Source organism: Desmodus rotundus, chromosome 11 (genome assembly GCF_022682495.2).
Source record: "Desmodus rotundus isolate HL8 chromosome 11, HLdesRot8A.1, whole genome shotgun sequence".
Classification (NCBI taxonomy): domain Eukaryota; kingdom Metazoa; phylum Chordata; class Mammalia; order Chiroptera; family Phyllostomidae; genus Desmodus; species Desmodus rotundus.
Window position 1 is genome coordinate 7666067 of NC_071397.1, and position 27292 is coordinate 7693358.

The 27292-nt window shown below is 47.6% G+C and overlaps 1 protein-coding gene across 2 annotated transcripts in view; it reads right to left on the reverse strand.

The window, feature by feature from the left end:
• Window positions 1-27292, reverse strand: part of LRFN2 (leucine rich repeat and fibronectin type III domain containing 2) — a 178385-nt gene that overhangs the window by 16903 nt on the left and 134190 nt on the right. Inside the window, exons 1-2 of one of the 2 annotated variants that reach the window (XM_024558051.4) lie at window positions 25600-25619; window positions 20945-22369 (exon numbers count right to left, since the gene is read on the reverse strand). In XM_024558051.4, coding sequence (XP_024413819.3) covers window positions 20945-22369; window positions 25600-25616 — 1442 coding nt within the window. In that variant the 5' untranslated portion in view covers window positions 25617-25619. Of the gene's footprint in view, window positions 1-20944; window positions 22370-25599; window positions 25620-27292 lie in introns of those variants that run through there. The other variant, XM_053914390.2, reaches the window with a different exon arrangement.

Below are 27292 nucleotides of genomic sequence, written 5' to 3' on the forward strand. Positions count from 1 at the left end.
TGGAGACGTCCTTGCAGGGGCCTGTAAGTCTCCTGTGATCTGGCCCCACCACCTCCCTGCCCCATCTCCTAGACTCTGGCCCTTGCTCTCTCTGCTGCAGCCACCCTGGCCCCTTGTTCCTTCTTAGATGCACTCCAGCCTTGGGGCCTTGCCTAGGCTGTTCCCTCTGCCTGGAATGCCCTTCCCACAGAGCTCTGCTTGGCTCACCTCCTTCAAGTCTTTGTCAAGTCTCCCCTGCTCAGTGAGGCCCTCCGAGCCCCACTGTGTAATATTGCCATTTGCCCACCACTCCAAGGCCCCAACCCTACTCTGCCTTTCTTTCTGTATAGCGTGGATTGCGCCCCACACCTATGTGATTTACTCATTTATCGTGCCTGTTGCCAGTTTCCCCATGAGGACGATGATCTCCAAGTTGTTTTGTTCACTGATGCATCCCAAGCACCCAGAACGGCAGCATTTATTTTACGGCATATTTGCCCCTGGTTTCTCATTTGTAACATGGAGACCATAATAGAAGCTATCCACTTCACAGAGATGTGGGGCAGATTAAATGAATGGATGTACCTGAGAGCACGGGGAACAGTGCTTGGCACATAGTTCAATAAATATTAGACATTGTTACTACCCTCCATCACAGCTTGGAAGTGAAGATTAAACGAGTGACCTGTGTGAAGGCTCCAGTGCACTGGGGGTTGGACGGGGTGCGGGTGCTTCACAAACACTTCTTACCTCACTCCTGCCCCAGGAAGGAAAACTCCCCGACCTTTCCCAGTCACGGGACCCATATTTTTGGATGCCCTTTGGGATAGAAAGTTGGTATATTTATCACCTTCTTTTTGTTTGTTTTTTAAATCAAGGAAGGAAGCAAGAAAGCCCCCAGCCTGTGCCACCCAGGGCTACACAGCTTCTGGTCCTAGAGGTAGTTAATGGAATGTGACCTAGCCCAACAAACACCTTCTCTAACGGGTGTGATTGCAGCGTGGACTGCACAGGACCCAAGCTCTGGCCTAGAATTCTGGAGCCTGGTTCTTCTCCCAGCTCTGTGGCTCCCAGCAGGCTGTATGGAACCCAGCTCAAGTCCTCTCCCTTGTCTGGGCCTCTGCTCTTCACTGGTGAGGGGTCTGGTGATAAGTCCATTTCTAAGGTCTCCCCAGGCTCATCCATTCATCCAAGAAATGTCACAGAGGCTTTATTACGTGCCAGTGCTGCTCTAGACACTGGGTTATACAGCGGTGACCATGAGACACAAGTCCTTGCCTCAGAAGTTGACCTTGGTGGGAACAAGGTAGGCAGTAAACAGTAACCACAACAAGTAAATTATTTAGTATGTTAGAAAGGAGAGCATCCTATGGAAAAAGAAGAAGCATCACTGGTTAAGGGAAGGCAAACGTGTTAGGGGGTAGGGAGGGCGGGCTGAGCTCTAAGTGGAGTGGTTGGGGGTAACCTATTTAAAAGGGTGACATTTGAGGTGAGGGGCATCCTACATCCTTAGGAACCTATGAATCTCAGTGATTCTTGCTACCTTCCAGAGAGAGCACTGTTTGGGTCCCCTGGACTGCCCTGTCACTTCTTTTTCTCCCTTTCCGAGCACACTGATCCCAGCCGGCCACTGGGTGACAGGGCCGGAAGACAGATCAGCCAAGTTCCCAGGAGCGGTGAGTGATTTGTTGCTGTCTTTATTCACACGCTGGTACTTCACAGCCTCTGTGGCTCTGACGACATAAATATGACCTTTTATTTCTCACTTTGCTTAAGACTCAAGGTCAACAGACCAGCTGTGATCTATCAGCTGCTCCCTCCACTGGACATCCGTGAGCCCCATGGCTGCCAGAGATTCATGGTGCCGTCCTCCAGCCCTGCCTGCCCCGAAGCCCTGGGTCTGGGATGTGTGGGCTAGGGAGGCAGCAGTCACAGTTGGTCTGGGGGATGACAGCTCATTGAGGGCAGAGACCAAGACATAAATCTCTACTCTCTCTCATGAATACACCCCATCACCAGGGTTGAACCTGTGACCCAGGTTTCATTTCAGTCCTGGGAGGAGGCCGCCTTGGGGAGGCTGAGCAGCTACAGTTCAAATGGCAATCCCTAAGTTAGAATGCCCGAAGGGTTGGTCATTAGTTTTCTCAGCATGGAGAAGGATGCATCAGCCCATGGGTCTCTCATGGAATCCTCCAGGTCCTCGAGGTGGCCGAGGCCTCCTTCTGCTCTCAGAGAAGCTGCGGCTTTGCCTGTCAGACATTATGAGCACAGCCTGGAGTCCTTCCATTTGCCCACCAGAGACCCCACCCTGTGCACCTACATGTTTCTTCTTGTTTCCGCCTTCCGTGTGTGTGTGGGGGGTCCAGTTTACACTTCCCCTGTGTCCTCATGGTGGTTCTGAGTGACAACAGGCTGATGGTGTGGGTTTGTTAGTAGATTAGGCAGCTGGGAAGGGGCCAGTCTGGAAGGCAAGTGGGGTCACGGGCTTCTGTTTTATTTTATTTTTTAAGGATTTTATTTATTTATTTATTTACTTATTAGAGAGGGGAAGGGAAGGAGAAAGAGAGGGAGAAAAACATTGATATGTGAGAAAAACATTGATCAGTTGCCTCTCGAATGTGCCCCAACCAGGGACTGAACCCACAACCCAAGCATGTGCCCTGAGCAGGAACTGAGCTGGTGACCTTTCACTTTGCAGAATGATGCCCAACCAACTGAGCCACACCGGTCAGGGCACTGTCTTCCATTTTAAACACACCAGCTTTGACTCCAAAATAGCTATTTCTATCTGTCCTCTTCATCCTGACTTATGTCCCGGGAGGAAGAGAGGGGCCATAAGCTCTTGTGTTCCAGGGGGAAGACGGGGGCGGGGCAGGGAACAGGAGCTCTCTCTGGGACACAGCAAGCCTGGGTTCAAACTCTCGTTCTGGCACTTCCAACCTGGGAGACTTTGTGTAGCTTACCTACTTCCTCTGAACTCAGAGATTCCTACTCTGTAAAGAGCGCTTAACAGTCACAGCTGCCTCCCAGGGGATTGTGTGTGGTCGGTGCCTTGGGAATGGACACAGCACGCACTCAAATGCTAGTAGTGTACTATGCAGGTGTCAAGGTGCAGACCCTGGAGCCAGCCCACCTGGGTTCAAACCTCAGGCAAGACACCTCGGGTGAGCTTCGTAACCAGCTAGTGCCTCAGTTTTCTCATCCATAAAATCAAGATAATAACTGCACCGTCTTCATCAGGAAGTGGGAAGAATTAAATGAGCTAATAAATGGAAACCACTTAGCATAATACTTGGCATGTAATAACTTCTCAGAAAGGTTGGCTTTTATTACCATCATCATTACTGGAGAAGAAACCACCTGCATTCACTTGGCACTTTTGACCTAATTTCCATCAATTGGTTTTGTGATTTATAATCCACTTACTTCCCACCAAAGATAGGAAGTGACTTGCAACAGAAAAACATGTATAAAATGAGACAAGTAAGTTTTTTAAACTGTGATATGGCAGATAAGTAAGTAAACAGGGACGCTTGAGTCAGAGGCCCTGGACCCCAGGCTGGTTTGCTGTGACGTCCAAGCACTACCTTCAGTTAAAACCCCACATGTCCACAGAGCTGCTACGCAACCCTGGGCCTCTGCATCTAGGAAGTAGCCTAGGTAGGAGGGGGCATGGTGGTCTCAGAACAATGTGAAGGGAGCAGCTTTGTTAGGGGCACCCTGTGTGTGTAGGACTCTAACCACAGGATGGCAGAGTGAGCCGAGGCTGCCCTCCGATGAAGGGCCCCTCAGCGCAGGAGGGCGTGCCGCAGTCCACTTTGCTATGGCCAGGCCACATCCAGCACACTGTCCATCGATTGACTCCACCCATGCATAGGGGTCACACAACCTGGCGCACATCTGAGGCAAGGGACCAGGAGATGTACCATAGGACACACCCTTTCCTGCTACAGAGACAAATATGGCAGCCCTGTACATGTGGTGCCTCTCATGTCTCTTTACTGACTGGGCTTCTACTTGACCTTCTGAGTCACCTCCTCCAGGAAGGCTTCTCTGATCTCTCTGGTCTGGGTCGGTGCCCCAGGACCTGATCTCACATATGCATCCACACAATGCTGATCACAGCTGTAGGCACTGAATCAGTCACCACCCAAGCACGTAGTCCTTTAATGTCTGTCTCCCCAGGAAATGCAAGGTACGGGAGGCCGGGAGCGTCCTGTTCACAGCCATCTTCCCTGGGTGGCCCAGCCCTGACATTACAAATATAAAATAAATACCTCCTGAAAGACTAAAGGTGAAAGGCAAGAATGGAGGAAGGAAAGGAGGGAGAATGTTGAATCTGGAAAAAACAAAACAAAACAAAACAGCATTAGGTGAGCCGTGAGAAATATCTGTAAAAATGAAATAAACATTATAGAAGATTTTCTTTTCTTCCTGATGAGAATGAAGGCAGAACCTAAGAGGTAGAGGGAAATGGATTTAGGAGCTGTAATAAGGAAAGTTTTTTAGCTAGAGCACCCAACATGGTATAGGCTCTTTAAAAAAAAAAGGAGGGGGAAGTTTCTTGTGCCTGGAAGTTATCTCCACGTGGGGCCAGTCATGGGCCAGAGTGTGTGGGCATTATAAGGATTCACAAAGAAAGGAGAGGTGGCCTGGGTGACCTTGAACTTTCGCTTTCTCACTCTTAACCTTTTTCCAACCTAAAAGAATAGCAAGAACTAGGCCCATTTTAAAGATAGAAGAACAGAATCCAAGAGAGTTGTGAACAAACTAAGGTGGTGCCAAGAACTTAGCTTTCTCTCCCTGTCCCTGAGCTCTCTCAAGCCCCTGGCAATATGTCTGCATGGGGGAATTGGGCTTTGAGGTTGATTTATGACCCCTTCGGACCCCTCCATCCTTCTGCTGCTGGGACCTTCACTATGTCCTCCATATCTGTTTGACAGTCCCAGAGAAAACCACTTCAGCATCTCCCTGGTTTCTACTCATGATAGATGCAAAGAAATGCATTTCTAATGGTGGAATTTCAGGCCCTCTGATCTTCTGTGAAGGAAGTACTTTTGGATGGTGTCCTGTTTCTGGGCCCACTCTAAGCAGGATATGGGAGAGTGGGTCTAACTCGGGCATGTGTGCTTCCCCTGCATCAGGGGGGCAGCTGCCACCCACTCACTTTTGCTACATGACAGAAACATCCTTCCAGCCCCCTGCCCAAGGGAAAGACTGCTGAGCACCTGCCTAGTCAACCCAGAAATTTTCAAAGCCTCCACTCAGACCTTCTTTTGAATGACAATCACAGCCACCTTGAGAATCTGCCCTCGGCACTAGCTCACACACAATGGCCTTTAGATGGGCAGCAAAAATCTGGTGTTCAATGCTGGCTGCTGCCACCAACTCAGCTTGCAAGATCCTGCCTCCATACCAGGGCCTTGGCAGCTTCCCCACCTGTCCACATGCACCTGGGAGACTACAGGTCACCAAGCCCCCGACCACCAGCCACCCTCACACCCACAACTGCCACCTCCATCATCACGGACAAGCACCAGCAAATGCACTTCAAAACCACTAGAGATGATTTATTCTGAGAAATACTGCAGCACATGTCTAATGAGCTCATTAAACAAGAATATAAATAATCACTGCCTGTCAGAGGAAGAGGACTTGGGGCAGAGAGGGTGGGGGCTGCTGACCGAGGAGCTGGGGCAGTGATGGACGACAGGTGTGCTCTGGAATGGGAGACAGAGGCTCTTCTCCACTCGAGGCCGTGGGCTCTGAGTTTCCCGGGCCAGGCAGGTGCAGGCCCAAGAATTCTGCCAGAAACGCCATCACTACACGCTGCTTTGATATTGCCTGTTCATTCACATGCCCCCACCCTGACCTCTTTCTGCCCCATAGAGCCCGAGGGGAAAAGATGGAAGGATGCTTCTCTCATTTTATGTATGTGGACAGTAAGGAGCAAGAGGTCTCTAGACAGAGCTCAGACACCAGCAACCATCCTGTAACTTGTCTCCCTGCTTCCACCCCTGTCCCTCTGCAGTCTGTTCTTCATCCAGTGGCCAGAATCTTCCTTTTAACCACATCATGCCACCCTCCTGCTTTCAACCCTTCCAATGGCTCCCATGTCATCCAGGACAAAATGCAAGGCATCATTACAGCCTACAGGGCCCTACATGGTCCAGTCCTGCCCAGTCCTCTACCATCATTGGCTGGTACTTTTCCCCCAGATGCATTGGATTCCTTGCTGCTTCTCCAACAAGACCAGCTTGTCTTTACCCACGGGCCTTCGCACATGTCATTTCCCCTGCCTGGCTCTTTCTTTCACTCCATGTAATATCAATCGTCAGAGAGGCCATCACGACCACCCATATAAAATAATAACCCCCCAGCCTCTGTCTCCTTACACTAATTATCTTTAAGCCTAGTGCACATTTAAAAATTATTAACCCTCTCCTCAATGAGAATGTAAGCTCCTTGAAGGCAAGGACTTTGCCTATCTTGTTCCAACCCTACGGTCCTGACCAGTGTTTACCTTAAAGCAAACACTCAGTACATGTTTGTTGATTAAATCAATGAAAATCTAGCCACCAGAAATCAAAGTGTGGTTTGTACCTAAGAGCACCTAGTTCCAAATCCAGAGTTTTCTCCTCCACAGATCATTCCTGCCCTCAGAACTTGATCCTGGCTCCCCACTGCCAACAGAAAAAAGCCTGAAGTCAGGACAGAGCTCTGGCTACAAGCTCAGTTCCACCACCTTAAGCTATGGGGCCTCATAAGTCACGCCCTGCACTCCCAGCTGAGTCCTCATCTGTCAAGTGCCAATACCACACCTCACAGGGTTGACTTACCAACTAAAAGAACACACAGACCATTTTAAAAACAATAATTGAAATGTAGTAAGGGCTCAGTAAGTATAGCTATTTTGCTTGACATTCAAGGCCGTCTCCCATCCTCTCTGAACAAAACTGCTATTATTTCCTTAGGCCAGAAGTTCTCAGAGTGTGGTCCTCAGACAGAGAGCGTCTGCTCAGTGATTAGAACTGCAGATTCTCAGACCCCACTCCATACAGACTGAGTCAGAGACTCCAGGGGGGAAGCACCTTGCATCTTTGTGCTGAGTCCAGCAGGTGACTGATTGTGTTCAAATCTGAGAACAACCGCCCTAGCGATAGCCTTTCCACCAGGTAAGCCAGGTGTGGAAGACTGAGTTGCTTCTGTCCTGCTTCTTCACTCCCCTGTCATAAAAGGGCACCTGATGTAATAAAATGGTCTGATGGTACGTGAAGCACATGCCCTTCCCACGAATTTTGGGTTTGGCCGTGTCACTTACGTAGGTTAATGTAATTTACCAGATGTGGTGACAGCAGACCCCTGACTTTGGCTTTTTCAGTCGGGCTCACTCCCCTGCATTTCTGCCATCACCATAAGAAGAACATACTCTGCATAGCCATGGTCCTTCTGCCTAGGCTCCAGAACGAGATACGTAGAGAAGATCTAAACTGACCCAGAGCCTGGAGCCCAGCCCAGCCCAGCCCAGCCCAGCCCAACTGAGACTTGTTGAACTCCAAGCAACCTGCAGACCCACAAATAAGAAAATTAAATATTAGTGGTTGTAAGCCACCTCGATTTTTTAATCCTCACCTGAGAATATGTTTTTATTGATTTGAGAGAGAGAGAGGGAGACATCAATCAGTTGCCTCCAATTCTCCAGCTGGGGATGAAACCTGCAACCTATATATGCCCTCTGACTGGGGATTGAACCTGAAACCCTTTGGTGCACAGGATGACACCCCAACCAACTGAGCCGCCTGGCCCAAGGCCCACCTAGAGTTCTGAGTTTGCTTGTCTTGAAGCATTATTGTGGCAACAGCTGATTTATATCTCAGGAGCCCACACAGGTCCTTGATTAGGCCTGATTCTTTCTGCCTCTGTCTCTTTCTTCACTGGTTCCACCTAAAGCTACCGCTCCCCTCTTTCTTCCAAATCCCACCTATATGAAAGACACAGTTTATGCTCCCCTCTACCTGAGCCAGAGAGGCCCCCAGAATTCACCCCTCCCAAGCCAAGGATGTAAATTTGCTTCAGTTAGCTAATGAAAAAGCTCAAGTGGATGAAGTTCACCAAGTAATTCATTTACATCTTAACCTTTTAGGTGGCTAATTACTAAACTGAAAAGCCCTTTAACTAAGTACCATCACTAGCTAATTACCTAGTTAGAAGGTTAAGTGTTTAATAGTTCCCTGTGATGTTTAATTTCTGACCACTTATCTTCTTTATGATGCAGTGGAAGTTAGTTCCCACATCTGGATCTGTACTCCCACCCACAGCATCAGCCCCACAGCCGCAGAGCAAGTTGGAGTCCATCTCTGCAGCCCACCCCAGCTGGAAATAGCTCTCCTTTGTAAATAATTAATGGGCTTCTCCATCCCGATTGCACGTCTCCTTGTTTCAGCTTTCACCCTGTGCTCGCACATCAGTGGTGGTTTTGTGTGATTCTACCCACTTACCCCACCCCCACCTCTGAAGCTCTGAAGATGATGGACATTAATTTGACTTCATGTCCTGAACCCTTCTGTCACCCACAGGGTGACCTGATACACACACACACACACACACACGCACGCACGCACGCACGCACGCCAGACCATAGGCTTAATTGGCAAGAACTAACATATCCCTCTTGGCTGCTCTGTGACTCAGTGTGTCCAGAGATGAAAACAGAGCACGGACGCGAGGCAGAAAAGCCCCCAGATCAGCTTCCTTCCCAGGCTGGCCTCAGCTGCAGGCTGGCTACTGGATTCTGGGATTGTGTGGGCAGGCGCCAAGAAACGTTAATGACACCAATGCTTTCGCCCCAGCTCGGTCGCGGTTGCATACCTCCCCAACACCCATTCTATCCTAACTTCCCAGCAGAGCCCTGATTTTATCTGGGGAGGCAACATACCTGAACAAACAACTACCTTTCTCCACTTCCAGGGCAGGCTGCAGGAAGCACAATGAGAGAGAAGCAGGAGACACTGCGTGAGACTTCTGGGAGGCTGTCTAAAAGGGCTAACTCTTGGGGGAGGCCTGCATCTCCCAGAAGCAGACCTTGAGACAAGGATTCCAGTACCAGTAGTTTATTGTGGGAGGTGGACTCAGGACCATCTGGTAAGGGAGTGGGGAAGGAAATAAACACAGGGTGTTTTGCTAAGCAAGTCACCACTGTGGACAGCTGGGGTTCAGTTCCCCTGGGGCCCTCTGGGAGACAGCATAAAACATGACTCAGTTGTCCTCCTTTTTCTTCCCCCCCAGGGGAGGAAGCTGGGGTATTAACCCTCCCACTCTCTCTGTCACAGGCTGGGGCTGCTCTTGGGGACATCAGCTCTCTGCAGTCAGATCTCTGCTACTAGAAACACTTTACACTTCATAAAGATGCTCTTCTTTCGTGCCTGACATCTTCCATTTCTCAACAACCTTGTGAAGTATGCAGGACAGTTACTATCATCCCCATTCTGCAGATGAGAAGACTGAGGCTCAGAGAAGTGAAGGACGGAGATAGTAGGAGCTCCTGTCTGGAGTCCCTGATTCCATCCTTCTTGCAGGCATACCTTGGAGGCATTGCGGGTTCGGTTCCAGACCACAGCAATGAAGTGTGTCTCACAAACTTTTGGTTTCCTCGTACATATAAAAGTTGTCTTTACACTATGCTGTAGTCTACTAAGTGCACAATAACATTATACATAAAACATGTACATACCTTAATTAAAAATACTCGATTGCTTTAAAAATGCTAACCATCATCTGAGCCTTTAGTGTGTCATAATCCTTTTGCTGTTATAGGATCTTGCCTCAATATTGAGGGCTGCTGACTGACCATGGTGGTGGCTGATGAAGGTTGGAGTGGCTGTGGCAATTTCTTAAAATGAGATGATAATGAAGTTGGCTACAACTGACTCTTCATTTCACAAACAATTTCTCTGTAGCATGCAATGGTGTATGATAGCATTTTACCCACAGTAGACCTGCAGAATTGAAGTCAATTCTCTCAAACTTTCCTATTGCTTTACCAAATAAGTTCAAGTAATATTCTAAGTCCTTTGTTGTCATTTCAACAATAGTCATAGCATCTTCACCAGGAGTAGATTACATCTCAAGAATCTACTCTCTTTGCTTGTTAAAAAAAGCAACTCCTCACTTATTAAAGTTTGATCATGAGATTATAGCAGTACAGTTATTTCTTCAGGCTCCACTTCTAATTTCAGTTCTCTTGCTATTTCCACCACATCTGCAGTTGCTTCCTCCACTGAAGTCTCGAACCCCTCAAAGTCATCCGTGAGGGTTAGAGTCAACATCTTCCAAACTCCTATTAATGTTAATATTTCAACCTCTTTCTATGAATCATGAATGTTCTTAATTGCATCTAGAATGATAATTTCTTCCCAGAGGTTTTCAATTTACTTTGCCCAGATCCATCAGAGGAATCACTATTTATGGCAACTATAGCCTTATGAAATGTATTTCTTAAACAATAAGACTTGAAAGTCAAACTTACTCTTTGATCCATGGGCTGCAGAATGGAAGTTGTGTTAACAGGCATAAAAAAACATTAATCTCATTGTACATCTCCATCAGAGCTTGGGTGGGTGCATTATCGATGACCAGTAATATTTTGAAAGGAATCTTTTTTTTCCTGAGCAGTAGGTCTCAATGGTGGGCTTACAATACTCAGTAGATCACGTTGTAAACAGATGTGCTGTCATCCAGGCTTTTTTGTTCCATTTATAGAGCACAGGCAGAGTAGATTTAACATAACTTTCAAGGGCCCTAGGGTTATCAGAGTAGTCAATGAGCATTGGCTTCAACTTAAAGTCAGCAGCTGCATTAGTCCCTAACAAAAGAGTCAGCCTGTCCTTTGAAGCTTTGAGGCCAGGCGTTGACTTCTCTCTAGCTATGAAAGTCCTAGATGAAGCTTCAGGAGAAGGCTGTTTCACCTAAATTGAAAATCTATTGTTTAGTGTAGCTGCCTTTATTAGTTTTCTTCGTTAGATCTTCTGGATAACTTGCTACAGCTTCATTCCCACGTGATGCTTCTCTTGTACTTTTATGTTATGGAGAAAGCTTCTTTCCTTAAGCCTCATGTACCAACCTGGTAGCTCTTCTTCGGCAGCTTCCTCATCTCTCAGCCTTCACAGAATTCAGGGGAGAGTTAGGGTCTGCTCTCTGAATTAGGCTTTTGCTTAAAGGGATGTTGTGCCTGGTTTGACCTTCTATCCAGACCACTAAAACTTTCTCCCTATCAGCAGTAAGGCTGTTTTACTTTCTTATTGTTCATTGGAGTAACACTTCTAATTTCTTTCAAGAACTTTTTCTTTGTATTCACCACTTGGCTAATTGGAGCAAGAGGCTTAGCTTCAGCCTGTCTCAGCTTTTGACATGCCTTCCTCGCTAAGCTTAATCATTGATACTTCATGATATGCGGTGAAAGATGCGCAACTCTTCCTTTCACTGAAACACTTAGAGGTCACTGTAAGATTAGTAATTGGCCTAATTTCAATATCGTTGTGTCTCAGGGATTAGGAAGGGCTGAGGAGAGGGAAAGAGATGGGTGAACTGCTGGCTGGTAGAACAGTCAGAACATGCACAACATTTATTGATTAAACTCTCCATATTTTATGGGTATGGTTTATGGTGCCCAAAACAATTACAATAGTAGCATCAAAGACCACTGATCACAGATCACTGTAACAAATATAATGAAAATTTTGAAATACTGTGAGAATTACCAAAATGCGACACAGAGACACGAAGTGAGCAAAAGCTGTTGGGACCCTGGCACCTACCTACAGGTTTGCTCAAGGTAGGGTTGCCAGAAAACTTCAATTGTGAAAAGCATAGTATCTGCGAAGCACAATAAAACTATGCCTGTATCAACCACTCACGCTCAGCTGAGGGATGAGAAAAATGACTTCAGCAACTCAAATGCACAAGATGTTTGTGTTTCTTAAGTGGTTCCCATACTTTATCTCTTTGGCGTATCCCCAGTTGAAGGGATTTTTATGTCGGTGTTATAGATGGAGCAAAGTCTCAGAGAGGTAAGGTGACTTGGGTAGAGCTAGGACTAGAATCCAGATCTTCTGGCCTCTACCCTCACTAGAATTTCAGAGACCAAACCCCTAGCTGTGGGATTGATAGGGGTGCTGCCCACCAGTGCTTCCCACACACCTGATTTCACTGGGTACAGGGCCATGATGCTGAATGCACATCAGAGTCACTGGGGAACTTTAAAATCACTGATGCTCCGGTGTGTGCCACGCCAAGCTGACTCAGGATCTCCTAGAGAGGGGTTATACAACTTCCCAGGGGACTGCAGTGTGAAGCCAGGGCTGGCAAATGCTAGGGTCGGGGGGAGCCTCGGGCTTGGTCTCAGAACACCTGGTGTCACCGCTTGCCCACCCCGGTCTGCTCGGAGCTGTGCTGAGGCTGACAGGAGCTGGCTGCAGTGGATGGTTGGCAAAGTCTCGCTGTCAGAGGAGTGCTTGATGTTCTCATGGCTGCCGCCACCACCAGCCCTGAAGGTCCCAGACGCTCCTCTTCCCAACCCCTCCCTCTGTAAACCCTCTTCCGTGTTTTTCTGGTGGGAAATAAACAATATCCTCACCTCACTACTAAACTATCCAAACATATATAAAATTAACAAAGAGTTTGGTTCACCCTTCCTAGGAGGGAAAAAGCCACATTTCAGAAAAGAGGCAGGCCTGATGCACAGTAAGCCCTTTACTCTGCTAATTATTTCTATCTTCAGAGGTGTCTCCAGCCAGAGCTTTTTGAGAGTGATGAAGAAATGACAAGTGGAGAAGTTAGTCACCTCTGAAGGTTTTTGAATCTTCACGTGCAGAGCAAGAGGACAGGAAGAGAGGGTAGTGATACGATTTGAGACACTCTCGGAAGGTACCCCTAAAAAACATCTCTCAACACACAAACCTGCTGTGGGCTTTGAAAGTACACCATTAGAGACTCACTTGTTTGGTTCTTACACAGTTCCCTGTTGAACTACAAAAATTTCTGAAAGGGGTTATACCTTATACCTTGATATCTTAAAACACTATCGGATCATTCTCCTGGTTTGCAGCTCTCTTGGAGTAAGGCTTTGAAGAATTGTGCCACAAGAGGCAGTTTGGAGAACAGGGACAAGAACAGGGGGCTAAGAAGGGAAAGTGGGCAGGCTCCTAGTCCTTACATGTATCCAGTACCTCATAGTTGGCTACGAAAGATGCACTTTCCAATACATGGCCTCATTCAGTCCACATCACAACATATGAAATATGCAGAAAGGAAACTCTGTGCCCACTTCACAGATGAGAAAACAGAGGCTGAGAACAGTGAAGTGATTTGTCCACGGGACCAGGACTAGTAAGTGGTGGAGCTGGAGTACAAACTCAGATTCTAGTCATGACAGCTGCCTTCTTATTTTCTCTATATTACTGGAAGTGTATTATGCCTACCTTTAAAAAAACTACATTTCTCAGCTTCCCTTGCAGTCAGGTGTGACTGATTAGATATAAGGTGAAGTATTGTCTAGAGCTTCTCAGAATCCCCCCTTTTGCCCTCTTGCCCTTTGGCTTTTCATAGTTCCTGATGTGTAGAAAAGAGATGTGATGGCTAGAGCTCCAGCAGCCATTTTGCACTATGAGGTGATTTTCAGGACAGAAACTGTGCTGAGGATGGCAGAGCACAAAGACAAGTGGGTCCCCTGGTGGTCACGCTGCACAGAAAACTAGACGTAAACTCTCTTCCACTGTATTTCTTCTATACAACAGACTTACACCCTTGAGTTTAAGTCACATTAGGTTTTCATTCTAATTGCCTCTCTAGACTTTTGCTCCCAGCTTCATTTTTCTCTGTGATACCTCTAACAACATGGTCACTTCACGATGGCTCACCTGATGAGACATAGAACCCGGAAATCTTCATCTCGACCATTTCTGCTAGCTGGTCTCAGGGAGCTGTTTCTGAGTGGGACCCAAGGTTCTCACTGGCACCCCTGTTCCCCTTTGCTCCAACATTGCTGAGCCTTAGAAATGTGAGGGAAGACACTAAAGCTGAAAGAGAAATCCCATCAGACTCCCAGTGGCTTATCCCATTTTTCCCAGGAAGACAAATAACAGGTAGTGCTCTCAGCCCAAGTCTTCAGCCTTAACAAAACCTCCATGGGGTGTAACTGAGGTCCGCCTCCCAGCATGGTACGTGCACATTGGAGGCCCCATGTCTAGCCTGTTTTGTAGAACCTTGCGAAATTGGTTCAGTTCGTTTGAGACTGGTTTTACCATCCATGAAACGGGCATAATATTTGTCCTGTCCATCCCTACTTGTGGATGTCAGGTTTTAACAATCAAACAGTATGCAAGAAATTTAGAAATATTTAGAAAAGTAAAATCCAAGGCAGGCTGATTTTGATTTCGGCGCCAACCAAGGAATTGCTGAGGAGTTTCCCTCCCTACTAATCCACCAATCCCAAGTTCCTCCTTTATACCCTGTTCTTCCTCTGCCTGTGGGAGCTCCATCGACCCTTTCAGCAGCAGCTGAGATGTCTGGAGAAGCAGCCAAATCAAAGACTTCCCAAATAGGTGGCAGGTCCTGGACCTGCCATGCCCCCTCCCTTTAAGCACACCTGTCCCTAGCAAGTTTCTCCCCATATCCGCAAGATCCCAGGTTCAGCAGTAAATTTCCCTCCACCCCATGGAAAAGGCAGCTATATCTTCATGGGGAGGGAGCAAATCTCCACTGAAGTGTTGATTCATGGGGTGGGAACTGAATCTGCTTTCTTGTCCTTTCCTCAGATGGGAGACAGAGCAAGAGTAAAAGATGCTTCCTACCAGCCCTGAAACACTCGGTAGGGTAGGTCAGTCTCCCCAGCGTAGGGGGCATGGCTGAGAATCGTGGAAGAATATAGGATGGAAAGGGAGACCTACATCTAGACTCGGGGACTGCTCTCTCCCTCCATCTGCAAGGTTTGTCTTTTCATAATCCCTCACTTTCCCCTACACGGAGATAACGGCAGGCTAATAAGCACCACAAAGGCAAGGCCGCATCCTGGCTAATTCCACACTGTGCTTTGGAAGCATGCTTGCTGTTCCCCTGGCCCTCCTGGGGACTGTTCCAACATCACGCCTGGTGACAGATGTTCTTGATGACTCTTGGAGACAAGTGTTTGTGAATGTCACTTGGACTGATAATAACATGCAGGGCACTTAATTTTCCATGTCACACCAGGGAGGAAGCAGAGCTGGGGTGGGCTGCTGCGTTTTTTGGGTCAGTAGAGGGAACCCCTTCTTTCTGACTCCATTCTGGCCATCCTTTCTCTTCCCTTTATTGTCCCCTCCTCCCTCTGACATTGTCCCCATTAATGTAGGCCCCTCCCTGCAAGGGCAGGTTCTAGGGCTGAGAGATGGGAGAGTCTACCCTCCCTAGTCATATGGGAAACAGGACCCACCTGTGGACTGTGTGTACCCAGCATGACCCAGGGCCTGCCTGCAGGGCTCAGCAGTGTGTACTCAGGGAAGGCGAATGTCTCGGGAAGTCAGCAAGAACCATTAGATAATTAGAGAGCTAACATCTGGCAAAAGAGCAAGACACCATTTCATAGCCAAATCCAAATCCTGAGTTATCCATGATTTGCGATTATCCAGGCTGCTGCTCTCCCTGGCGTGCAGAATAGAACCTGATACTTTCAGAAGTGGCTCACAACTCCCAAGGTTTCTGTGGGACCTTGGCGTGAGTCAATGGTGACTTGTCAGTGACTTGTGTCCAGGTCTGGCTGCACAATATGAGCCATTGCCAAAGTCCCTGTCTGTGTCTTCAGGCCCTGGGACTCAAAACCTAATGAGACAGGGCTCCCTAACCATGAGAGGTAAGATGCTTTAGTGGCCCCAGCTCGCAAAAACAGGTGGATTTAGCAATTGTGGTAACCATGTTGTCTGGATCCTGGGATTATAAAAGTCTTAAACAGAGTCACAGACTGTCAGGGCTGGACTCGTCTAAGTCACATATTAAATTCAGGCTGCCCGCTTGGGAGCCCTGGCACAGAGTCAGCCGGGTTCTGTCTGAACCCTTCTGGCCCAGGCAGCTGACAACTTAGTGGCAGCTCTTATTTATTCTGCTGTTAGGCAGCTCTGATGTTCATTTCCATTCTGTTCAGTTCACCAAATGTTGACTTGGTAGCTGTTGTGGGCCAGGACTTCCTGGGAGCTGCAGGGTCCAGAGCTGAGTACACAAGAATAGCACATGCTAGAGAGGGAGAAAGATACGAAGCCAAATCATCCCACAGCCAGAGAGAGAGCTATGAGAGAGAGGGGCATGGGAAGCTGTTGCTGTTGGAATTTTTTCTTGTATTGGGCCGATGCCTGCTCTCTCTCTCTTGTGTGTGGATGTGTGTGTTTTCTTCTCTTCTGCTCATGGAAGTTCTTTGAACAAGTTAAGGGTGCTATGCTTTCTTTTCTAAGTCCTGCCATCTCCAAGGTAACCCTTGCCCATCACACATAAGCTTCCGGCATCACATTCTCATCACTTGATCACTGGATACAGTGCAGTTGGTAAAAGATGACTCTTAAGGCTGCATCATCTCTAGTAAACATATCACAGCTCTGTTCTGACCAGTGTGAATGATTCAGTGATTAAAATCGTAACCTCCCATATGCGATCTGAGCCCTTTGCTTCTGTTAACACAACCGAAAACTGCAGGAGTTTTCTTAGCAGCTCCATCACTTTGTGGCCAGGATGTCTTTGAGATCAGCTACAACTCTGAGCCTGCGCCACACAAAATTCCAGTAGAGCCAGATTTTCCTCACCTTGGACTCAGGCAATTGAGTCCCTGAGCCAAAAGGAACACCCTTTCCTGTGTTGTTATTCATGTCGATACACTGCGCGGTACCGTGATGGAGGCAGGCGTGGAGGCACGAGGCAGAGGCGTTCCTGGGTGTTCACATCCATTTATTAATCAATCTGGTTATTGGCCAGTTATAAGTCCACTTTATCAGTTTCCGTTTCTCCATTTTGTTCCAAACACAGGGGGAGATTTTGTCGAATGCCCCATTCAATTGTGATGGGCTGTTTAGGGCAGTGAGTCTCAGCCATTGGAAACTCCTGCGATGTCTTCCAAGTGTACTTATCACCCCAGAGATTCCAGTCCTCTTCCCCGTGGAGACTCATGGGGACGGGCCTAGTGGAGAATCATGGTACAAAGAGGGATGTCACTGAGCAGTGTTGCCCTCCTGAATGACAAGCAGGCAGATTGAAACGTTGAGAACTACTGGCCACTGTGTCCCCTGAAGACAGCTCACTACCTCGGCAGGATTTGCGCCCTGTGAACCCAGGTCCAGTCCTGGCAATCAGCATTCTTTTCCAGGAGCTTATAGCCGTCTGCCGAAAAATTCTTTCTAGAATTTGGAATGCCCGTGTCCAGCCTAGCATCCTATGGTATTCTGGGTGTTCTTTGCAGAGTAGAACATCTTCCCATCTCCCATCTCAGGCACTTCCCTTTCTGTCCATGCTGCCTCTGGATCACTTCCTGGGCTTGGGATCCTCATCTAGTGTTCCTTCAGACCTAGAAGTGACCCCTGGGCCCTGGGGACCAGTCTGGCAGTGTGAGGCATCTCTGCTGAGCTACGGTTCCCTCTCCTTAGTATTAGTCTTGTCCTTCCCAGGTTGCCTAGATTTGAATTCTCTCTCTGCTCCTAAACCCCCCGCCCCACCCCACCATATAACAATATGCAAAAATAGCTAACATGTTGGGCTTTGTTAATCACATTGTATTTGCTGGAACTCCTCAACTCTGCGTGAAAAAAAAAAAGCCTTAGACAACATGTAAATGAATTTATATAAGAAACTTGCCTCAGGCAAGTTTCTACCATATAAAATGCGGTAGAAGCACAGTCTGGCCTCCTGGGGTTTTATGAAAACGAAGTGAGTTATGCATAAAGGCTTTAGAAGAGTTCCCAGTGCAAGAAAGCTCTCAGTGCAGATTTGCACCTTGAAGCAGGTCCTCCAATAATAGTGTCTTTTCGTTATAGTATCGATAGATGCTGCAGGAACTTAACTCTTGTGCGTATGTATCCATTAGTCTAAGGCGAAATTGGTCTGGCTATACGTTGTATTGCTCAAAGTCACAGAACCTATGGCTGACGCTAAGTGGGGACCGACTATATTGTTGCAATTGTTCTTGCCGGGGAGGGTGGAGGCATATTGGAAATTGCTTGGCCTTGCCTGCCGGCTTTGTCTAGTCTCCTGCAACATTGTTCTCAAACAGCAGACCTTTGTCATTTTTCTCTTCTTGCTCTAAACATGGATGAAAAGCCCTTGTTGGCTGCCTTTAGCTCTCTCTGAACGGTGTGTGCTCCTCTTTAATATTCATCTTTGGATACAAGCCTTTCTTTCTTTCTTTCATACACTTTCCTGTCAAAGTCGGAGCATATCAGAAAGCCATTGGTGTATTTTCCTCCTTATGGGAACAATTTGTTTCTAAAAATGCACAGTTTCTTTCTCTGAGTCTCCTGTTTCTCTGGAGCCAGAGTCGTGGGCAGGGAAGCAGGGCCATGGTGACTGAGTTGGAAGCAAGAAGGCCTGGGCTCATTTAGTCCTGCCTCTTTCTGGCTGTGCAGCCCCAGAGAGTCGTTTCATTCTCTCGGCCTCTGTACTTCTTGGCACGTCCAGGAGAATTAAATGAGATGTTGCCTGTAGAGCTGCATGTCACACACACACAAGAGGGCAGTCGTGCTGGCTAGTGCTTGCTACATATGCAGCACTTTGACCTTTTGCTGTAAACTGTTGGAAGTCTGTTTACTTAAAGCCTGAATTGTGTATCGAACCTTCCTCTTCCACTTCATTCCCCAGGCTGGCAGACAAGATGATGGGCTTACTCTCACCATTACTATTACTACATTACTATTACTACCACCAAAGATAAAATAACTTGTGTTCCTTGAACACTTCCTACGTGCCCATGCTATTTGGGGAGCTTTCGTGCCGTATCCCTGTTAATCCTCATTGTGCTCTAAGAGCAACTCAGCATCTTTTTAAAAAATTCCAAGACCTCTGATACTTCTGCTTTATTTATATTTATAAACCTAGTGTCCCCAGGACCTTGATTGACTTCAGGCTCCTCATAGCTCCAACCCCTCTGGTGACCCTCCCAGAGTTCCTGGGACCCCCGGGAGGCTGCCATGTTGGCAGCCTCAGTAGGCCGCCCCCTTGATGCCAACATCCCCCCCCCAAACTTCAGTTCCCTTCCTCCTGGGCCTGTGCAAGCCTCCGAGCTGGTAGCTTTTCCCCTTCACACTTTTTATCAAAGTCAAGACCATGTAATAAATTCACAAGTGAAGCAATATACATATTTTTAAAAGGTCAATCTCATAAGTTATCAAAGAAATGCAAATTACAATAAGTTCCATTTTCCACCTATAAAATTGGCAAAGATGCAAGCAGTTACATATTCAATGATCGGCAGAGGTGTGGTCAGAGTGGGCGCTGTCACCTTCTAATGGTGAGAGGGTAAATAAATATTCATGTGCAATATGTAAGTGTTATACTCTGCTCGTTAAACCGGTAATTCAATTCCTAGGAAAATATGCTGAGAAAATCATTGAAGCTGCACAAATAAATTTATGTATAAAGATATTCATCGCAGCATTACTTTTAATATTAAAAGATGGTAAACAACCTAAATGTCCAACAATAGAAGATTGGTTAAATAAATTATGGTACAGACAAGTGAAAAATATGTTAACACCGTAGGAACTAAGCCAGCTGTAATGCTGAGTGGAGAAATTAAGAAACAAAAGTGCACACTAGAATGATCATAAATATTGCTTTGAATTGAAATAAAATGGAAAGGCTAAAGGCTTTTGATTAATTTTGAGTAGTGGGATTGCAGGTAATTCTTATTTCCCTCTTTATCATTTCTCTCTATTTTCCAAATTTGCTACAAAGACTATTACTTGTGTAAATAAAAAATATACATATGTATGTTTAAGTTTAATTATATCTGTATGCATCTATGTATCTCTATGCATCTAGAGATCTGTGTATCTTTCTACACATGTATACATGCATTATTTAAGTTCTAATGCTGCTTCCTCTCCATCCTGAGAAATGAAGCTGCTCTCCAGATGAACCAGGTGAAGGAAATTCCACATAAGCACATGCCAGGTAAGGGAGTGTACCTGCTTCTCTCCCACACCTTCCCATCTGAGACTCACCCACTTAGGAGGCCAGAGCTGGAAGAAACTTCAACAACAGATCAGTGCAAGGTATTTGTGGGGCTTTCGATATAGCTGAGCCTGAAGCAGATCTTTGCGTTTTCAATTACATGAGCAGTCATGTTCCCTCTTCCTTTGTTTGTTTTTTTTTAAGCCAGTATGACTTGGGTTCAACTACCTACAACCAAGTGTCCAGACTAAGTTACGGATGGGTTACCCATATTTTCCAGATGAGGAAAACTGAGGCAGCCCAGGAGAATTACATAACTCACATGTGGCCAAGCCATGATCTGAATTCTACTCTTTCTCACCTCAAGGCCTTAATCACGACGGCATCTGAGTCCGTGTGAAGGCCAGATTCACTTCTCCTTGGAGGAGTCAGGCCCTTTGGCCAAGAGGTCCACTCATTGTCCATGCATACTCTCTAGCTGCGGCTCAAAACAGGAAGTTCTGCTGCTGCTGCTCAAAGCCATACGACCACCTACCAGAGCCACACCCCTGGGGCCCGGTCCTCCTACATACAGATCTTCTCGGGTTGCCCATGTAGGTTCCTCTCTTCTCTTCTTAAACACGTAGATGGTCTTTCTATCTCCTCTTACCTGCACGAATGGCGTGGCTTGTCCCAGGATCCCTACAGGCACCTTTGGGGAACAGGGCCTTAGGTGGCAACAGCTCAAAGCCCCCCCAGCACCCCCTGCTTCCCCAGCCAGACCCCTCCCTGCCTTTGCACAGTCCCAGCTCACCTGTAAATCAGTACCTCATCGTCGGAGCAGTTGTACTGCAGCTGATACATCTTCACCCGGGGCGCTGACTTGCTGACCGACCACTTCACCAGGGCCGAGGTGGTGGTCACATCAGACACAAGGACAGCCCGTTCTGGGGGGCTTTTGGGAGGCTCCCCACCCTCACTGCCTCCCCCTCCACGGCTGGTCTTGCTAGAGCCAGTGATGTCTGAGAGGCGGGACTTAGGGGGCGCTGTGCGGCTGGTGCTATTGCTGAGGTGTGGCAACTGGACAATGGAGACCTCCACAGTGGCCGTGGCCTCCCCAGCAGCATTGGCAGCAATGCAGGTAAAGGCACCACTGTCCTGAGACGTGGTGATGATGATGTCCAGGGTGCCGTTGTTGTACACGGCAGTCCTTGAAGAGTTCCCCACCAGGTGGTCATCTGGGGCCACCCAGTGGATGAGGGGGCTGGGGTCCCCAATGGCCTTGCACTTGAGTGTGGCTGCCTGGCCTTCCAGGACCAGAAGCTTGTGCGTGTGCTGGGTGATGAGAGGCGGCTCGCACACGAACTCCTCCTCACGCACATGCCAGAAGTAACGGCCCTTGAGGCCCCCTGGGGAGCCACAGGTCTCCAGGTCATCATCCCGCTCAAGCCGCCGCAGCCAGAGAAGCTCACAGTTGCAGTGCAGTGGGTTCCCCCCAAAACTAAAGGACAAGGGTGGGGCAAAGGGCGTGGCGATTAGAGCAGAGGCTTGGGAACGGGCAAAGATGGGGTCTGGGGGCAGCTTCTGCAGCCGGTTGGAGGTGAGGTCCAGGCGGGCCAGTTTCTGCAGGTCAGCAAAGGTGCCCTCGGCAATGTGATCCAACAGGTTGTGGTCCAGGCTCAGCTGGTGCAGGTTGACCATGCGCCGCACGGAGCCCCAGGGCAGGCCATGCAGGTTGTTGTAGGAGAGGTCCAGATCTTCCAATGTCAGCAGGAAGTCTTCAAAGGCATCGTCGGCGATGCCACCCAGCTGGTTGTTGTTCACGATGAGATGCTGCAGGTTGACCAGGCCACGCAGGGTGTCCTCCCCGAGGCTAGGGAGCCGGTTGCTGTCTAGGTGCAGGGAGCGGAGGCTCTCGAGGTCCAGGAAGGAGAAGGGCTGGATGTGGCTGATGGTGTTCCTGGACAGGGTCAGGTCCACCAGCCCTGTCATGTTGGCGAAGTCCTGGCGGCCGATGTGGATGATGAAGTTGCCGCCCAGACGCAGCTCCACCGTCCTCCGGTCAATGTCAGGGGGTACAAAGAGCAGCCCCTTGGACGGGCACAAGGTCCCCAGCGACTCAGACAGATTCTGGCAGACACAGTACTTGGGGCAGGCGTCCACCACGGCAAACGCCATGCCAAATGCCAGCAGGCCACCAAGCAGGGTCTCCATGGTCTGGTCACTCAGGCTGTGGAGCCTGGAAGAGAGGGATACAAGGTCAAGGTCAGGAGGGGACTTCCTAACACCCCTGTCCAGAGCTTCCTCCCTCACAGTAACAGATGCCTTGGGGAGCAGCCATGAATGTCATCTGCTCATTGCGAAGTGTAATCTCTTCTACCAATCACTGTAACACAGGTCTACTTTTTCTTTTTTCCTTAGCTCTTACCACTTTCTAACAGACTATTTAATTTACTTATTAATTATTGTTGTGGAATGTTTTCTCTCTCCCCACTAGAATGTCGGCTCCAGGAGGGCAGGTCCCTTTGCCTGTTTTGATAATTGCTGTATCCCAAGCACCTAGAGCAGTGCCTGAAACACAGTAGGTGCTCAATATGTGTATGCTGGATAGATGGAGGATGGATGGATAATCCCATACCAGTGGTTCATTTATGATCATTGGATTTGAAAAGCATGTTATGGCTATACTTTGAAGCAGTTTTTACCTTCTTAATTGGTTTAGACTTGGCATGAAATTAAATTGGACCTGTGTTCCTTAAGAACAAGGACGTGGACAAAGAGGGTATTGGCCCTGAGCGACACCAAGGTTAGTGGGAAACTGGGTTTGGATAAATTCTTTACCATGAAGAATCCATATAGTAGATACATCTTTGGGAGCTCAGGGAAGTAAAGAAGGTGTTGGGCCATGAACTTCTTCTGAGTACTTAGCACACGCTGGGTTCTCTGCCTGGAACTTCAAATACATCATCTCATCTGGGCTTCAGGAACACCCTACACAAGGAAATGCTTATTTATGTACATGTATATATAAGTGAGGACTTGTCCATGGCCTCTTAGCCTCCTTTAGGTTTTTACTCAAAGTCACCTTCTCCCCCAGACCCTGCCCAGACTGTGCATACCCCTCTTTTCTGCTTCATGTTTTCTCCTCGAAATTTAGCACTAACTTACTGTATATATTTTACCTACTTATCTTCCTTATTGTTTGCCTTTCTTAAATTTTTTAAATTTTATCTTTCAATTGGCGTTGACATATACTATTATATTAGTTTCAGGTGTACAACACAGTGATTTGGCATTTATATCCCTTAAGAAGTGATCCCCCCGATGAGTCTAGTGCCCCCCTGACACCGTCCCTAGTTATTACAATATTATTGACTATATTCTCTATGCGGTACTTTACATCCTGTCGTGTGTCTTGGGCACCGGCAATAAAGCCCCCAAAAGTTGGGACATGTTTTCACGCACCATTATATCCTCAAAGTCTAAAACCCTCCCGGACACACAGTGTTTTTGCATGAATGAATACCCAGAAAAGGTAGGAATGGGGCTTTGCCTCAGGTCCTTGTGCCTCCAAATCTGACAGTGTTCTCACTACCCATGTTGTCCTGACTGTGGCTCTATTTATGTACTGCTAAGAATTACATCAATCGAACTGGAATTTGGGAAAATCATGCACTTCGGTTGTGTGGTATCACACAGACCGGCATCTCCCGAATTGCCTTCTAGGAGTGCTATTTAGAATTCTGCAAGAAAGGCTGCTAAGGCCTCTGAGTTGGGGAAGCACTGCCTATTATCACTCACTCTTGCGAAAGCTCTGTATGCATTAGCAAGTTCAGAAGGGTTGCGAAATTCTGCTGCAGTGGAGAAACGGGATTAATGTTTAACTCTGCATTGCTCCCTTTTTCAGTTTTGGCTAAAGAGACTCGTTTTTCTGAGCAGCGGCTATTAATATCTTAAGGAAGTGGAGCTCCATAGCTCTCACTTGGAGGAACAAAGATGCAGATAAAACAACTAGCTAATAAAACAAAGATACATTGTAAATCTAAAAACCTATTCCAATCAGACACTACTTTATTGTGAAGTTTTAAATTCCATTACTGTGTCTTTTTAAGGCTAAATCTCTCACCTGAGAGCCTTCAGGGCCAGAGACTTACCTTGTATTTTATCTACAGAAAGTATTGTTTCTGAGCAACACTGTCCAACAGAAATATAATATGAGCCATAAATGTAATTTTAAATTTTCTACTGACCATATTTTTTAAAGGTAAAAAAGAAACAGGTGAATCAATTTGGATAATATGTTTAATGGAAGCTGCCATATCCAAAATATGATTTCAACATGTAATCAGCACAGTTATTAATGAAACGATTAACATTCTTTTATTTGTACTAAGTCTTCAAAATCGGGTGTGTATTTAACACTTAGAGTGCATCTAAATGTTCACTAGCCATATGTGGCTGTTGGCTACACCCCTGGACAGACCTGTTAGAGCAGGTGTTGGCTAACTACAGTCTGGCAGGGCCAAATCCAGCCTGCCACCTGTTTTCATAAGTAAAGTTTTCTTATAACTTGGCCGTGCTCATTCATTTACAAGTTGTCTATGGCTTTTTTCATGCCGCGTGGAGGAATAAATACAATGTGATTAACAAAGCCTAACCTATTAGCTATTTTGCAGAAAGAACTTTTACAGAAAAAGTTTGCCAACTGCTGTTCTACGAGATGTTTTTTCTTTTCCTCCTCTTCATTATGGTAATTTTCATTAAAAGTTTTTGCCAACACACCTAAGTCCCCATGGTTATGCTCTGGGCTTCCAGGAGTGGCCACCCACCTTGCCAGTCCATGCTCTCACCAGCCTTCTTCCTGAGGGGTGCCAGCCCACCCTGGCCCGGGTCCCACCAAGCACATCCATCCCAGAGGCATCCATATGTAGAAGCTTCCCACCTGCCAGCGTCTCCACGCCCAGATGTATCCTGGGTCCACATTTAGCTGGGCCCTGATAAAACAAACAGGAATCTTCTCCACCTGCATTGACCCTTTCCTTATTTTTTAGCACAAGAACAAGTTTTTGCAAGAGCTGGTCCTGCCCACTAGCTCAGTTTATCTCTTACTCCTCGCTCTCCCTTTGCTCGTCCTGTCCCGGCTCCACTCAAGCTCTCTCTTGTCAATCCAAGCTTGATCATCTGCCAGCAGTTCAACGTGCTCTGCTTTCATCCTGGCTTCTCCCCCACCTCCACTTCTGCCCATCCAAGCTCCTGTTCTGTCTCTGGGTCTCAGTTTAAATGCTACCTACTCCAGAAGCCTCTCCAAAGCCTAAACCAAATGAGGCCTCCTGCTACTTACTCCTTAGCCCCCTGTACTTGCCTCACATATGGATCATCGCACTTTCAATTATAATTTCTTAATTACTGTCTTAATTCCTTACCCATCTGTCTTCCTAGTCTGTAAATTCCAAAAGGCAGGGAACTTACCTGTCCCGTCCACCCATCACTGTGCCCCCAGTACCCAGCACCGCCCCTGACTCATAGTAAGTACACAGTAAATATCAATTAAATGAATGACAGTCCTGAGCAAAGTGAGTTTTTGGCATTGGCACTGAGGTGCTGTTGGCTAATAAGCTGAGCAAACCATCTCTACAAAGTGGCCTGCCTGGTCACAGCAGAAGCTTCAGAAGCATTGTCCGCCAACCACTGGCTGCCCTTTCTAGCCTGACTCACCGTGGCAGTAGAGTCAGGGAGGCCATATTTCTCTGGCCCCTCATCTGCTCAAGCAGGGATGAGTGGTATCTCTATAACCACTGAGGACATGGGGACAGGCACGCCCACGGGTGCCCCTGGCTAGTCGAGCTGGAGGTGGCTTTGTGCATGCATGCGTGTATTTGTATGTGTACAGAGGAAGGTAGTGTTCTGAAAGATGCCCTACTATGCACTCTTGTCAGCCTGCCTCTGGCAGACAACCACGGCGGTGGCGGTGGTGGAAATCAGGGAGTGCCCAGACATGTTGGGATGTATACCCTGCACGGGGCCCATTGTTTTAAACAGTTTTGTCCTTGTAAATCAAGCTAAACAAATCACATTTTAAAAAAGTTTGTGGAGGATTAGCAAACGTCTAATGAATTCAAATCTGTGACATAAAAGAGCTGGGTAAATATGTTTTAAGTAATCAGCGTGGAAGATTACTGACGGAGAAGCGACTATTGAATCTTAATTAAAATTGTATTCTGAGAACTGTCACTTAAAATATTACTCTCAGAGCCAAACAAAAAGCAGCTTAAACCCTGAGTTGGGAAGGCAGGTGAAAAGGCCGGGTCGATACTCATAATTGGTACAAATGGTCAGGGAAGTCTCTCTTCTGAGCAGTAACTTAAACACTGGGAGGAGCAACCTAGATCCCTGTAAGCCTCTCGAACAGTTGTACGTGCAGGAGGGAAGCAAGGAGAGGCGGAGATTGGGAGGGGAGGGCTGGTATCTGGAACAAAGAACCAGATCTAAATGGGCGGGGGGTGGGGGGGGCATGGGATTATTGGTGGGCAAAGCTGAGAGAAGTGCATGAGCATCAGAAGCCAGGTTGAGAGTGGCAGCTTGTATCAGATGTCAGAATCGACCTTCAGAGAAGGAATCCCTCTGCAGAGGAGCCGGAGCTTGGCTGCTCAGAAAGTCCATGAGCCCTTAGTGGGAGAGGGGATGGAACAGAGGGGCATTGCCAGGAGAGACAGAATGAGAGGAGCTGGGAGAAGACAATAATGACTCTCCCCGAACTGACAGTGCTGGGGAGAATCGCTGCATCTCTGGGACTGGAACCAGGGTAGGAGCGGTGTCTCTTCCCTCCCAATGGTGTTTCTCCGTGCAGTCTTCCCAACACCTCCGCAAGGTGAGTGCTGCCACCAGGCCACAAGGCGCTCGTCTACAAGGAGGCAGGGGACGACTCCTGGCTGTTTGTAGGGTCCCTTAACTGAACAGCCTCTGCACTGACCAACCTGCTCTACCCTACCCTGTGGTCCTGAGTATTTTATCCCCATTCTAACCACTTAAAGTGAGGTCCAGAAAGGCTGGAGCCTGCCCAAACTCTCCCAACTCCCGAGAGAGGAACCGCAATTGGAACTGAGGATTGGCTTCTGGCTGTTCTCTTCCTCAGATGAGGCTCCCTCCCATCTCTGCCCCACAA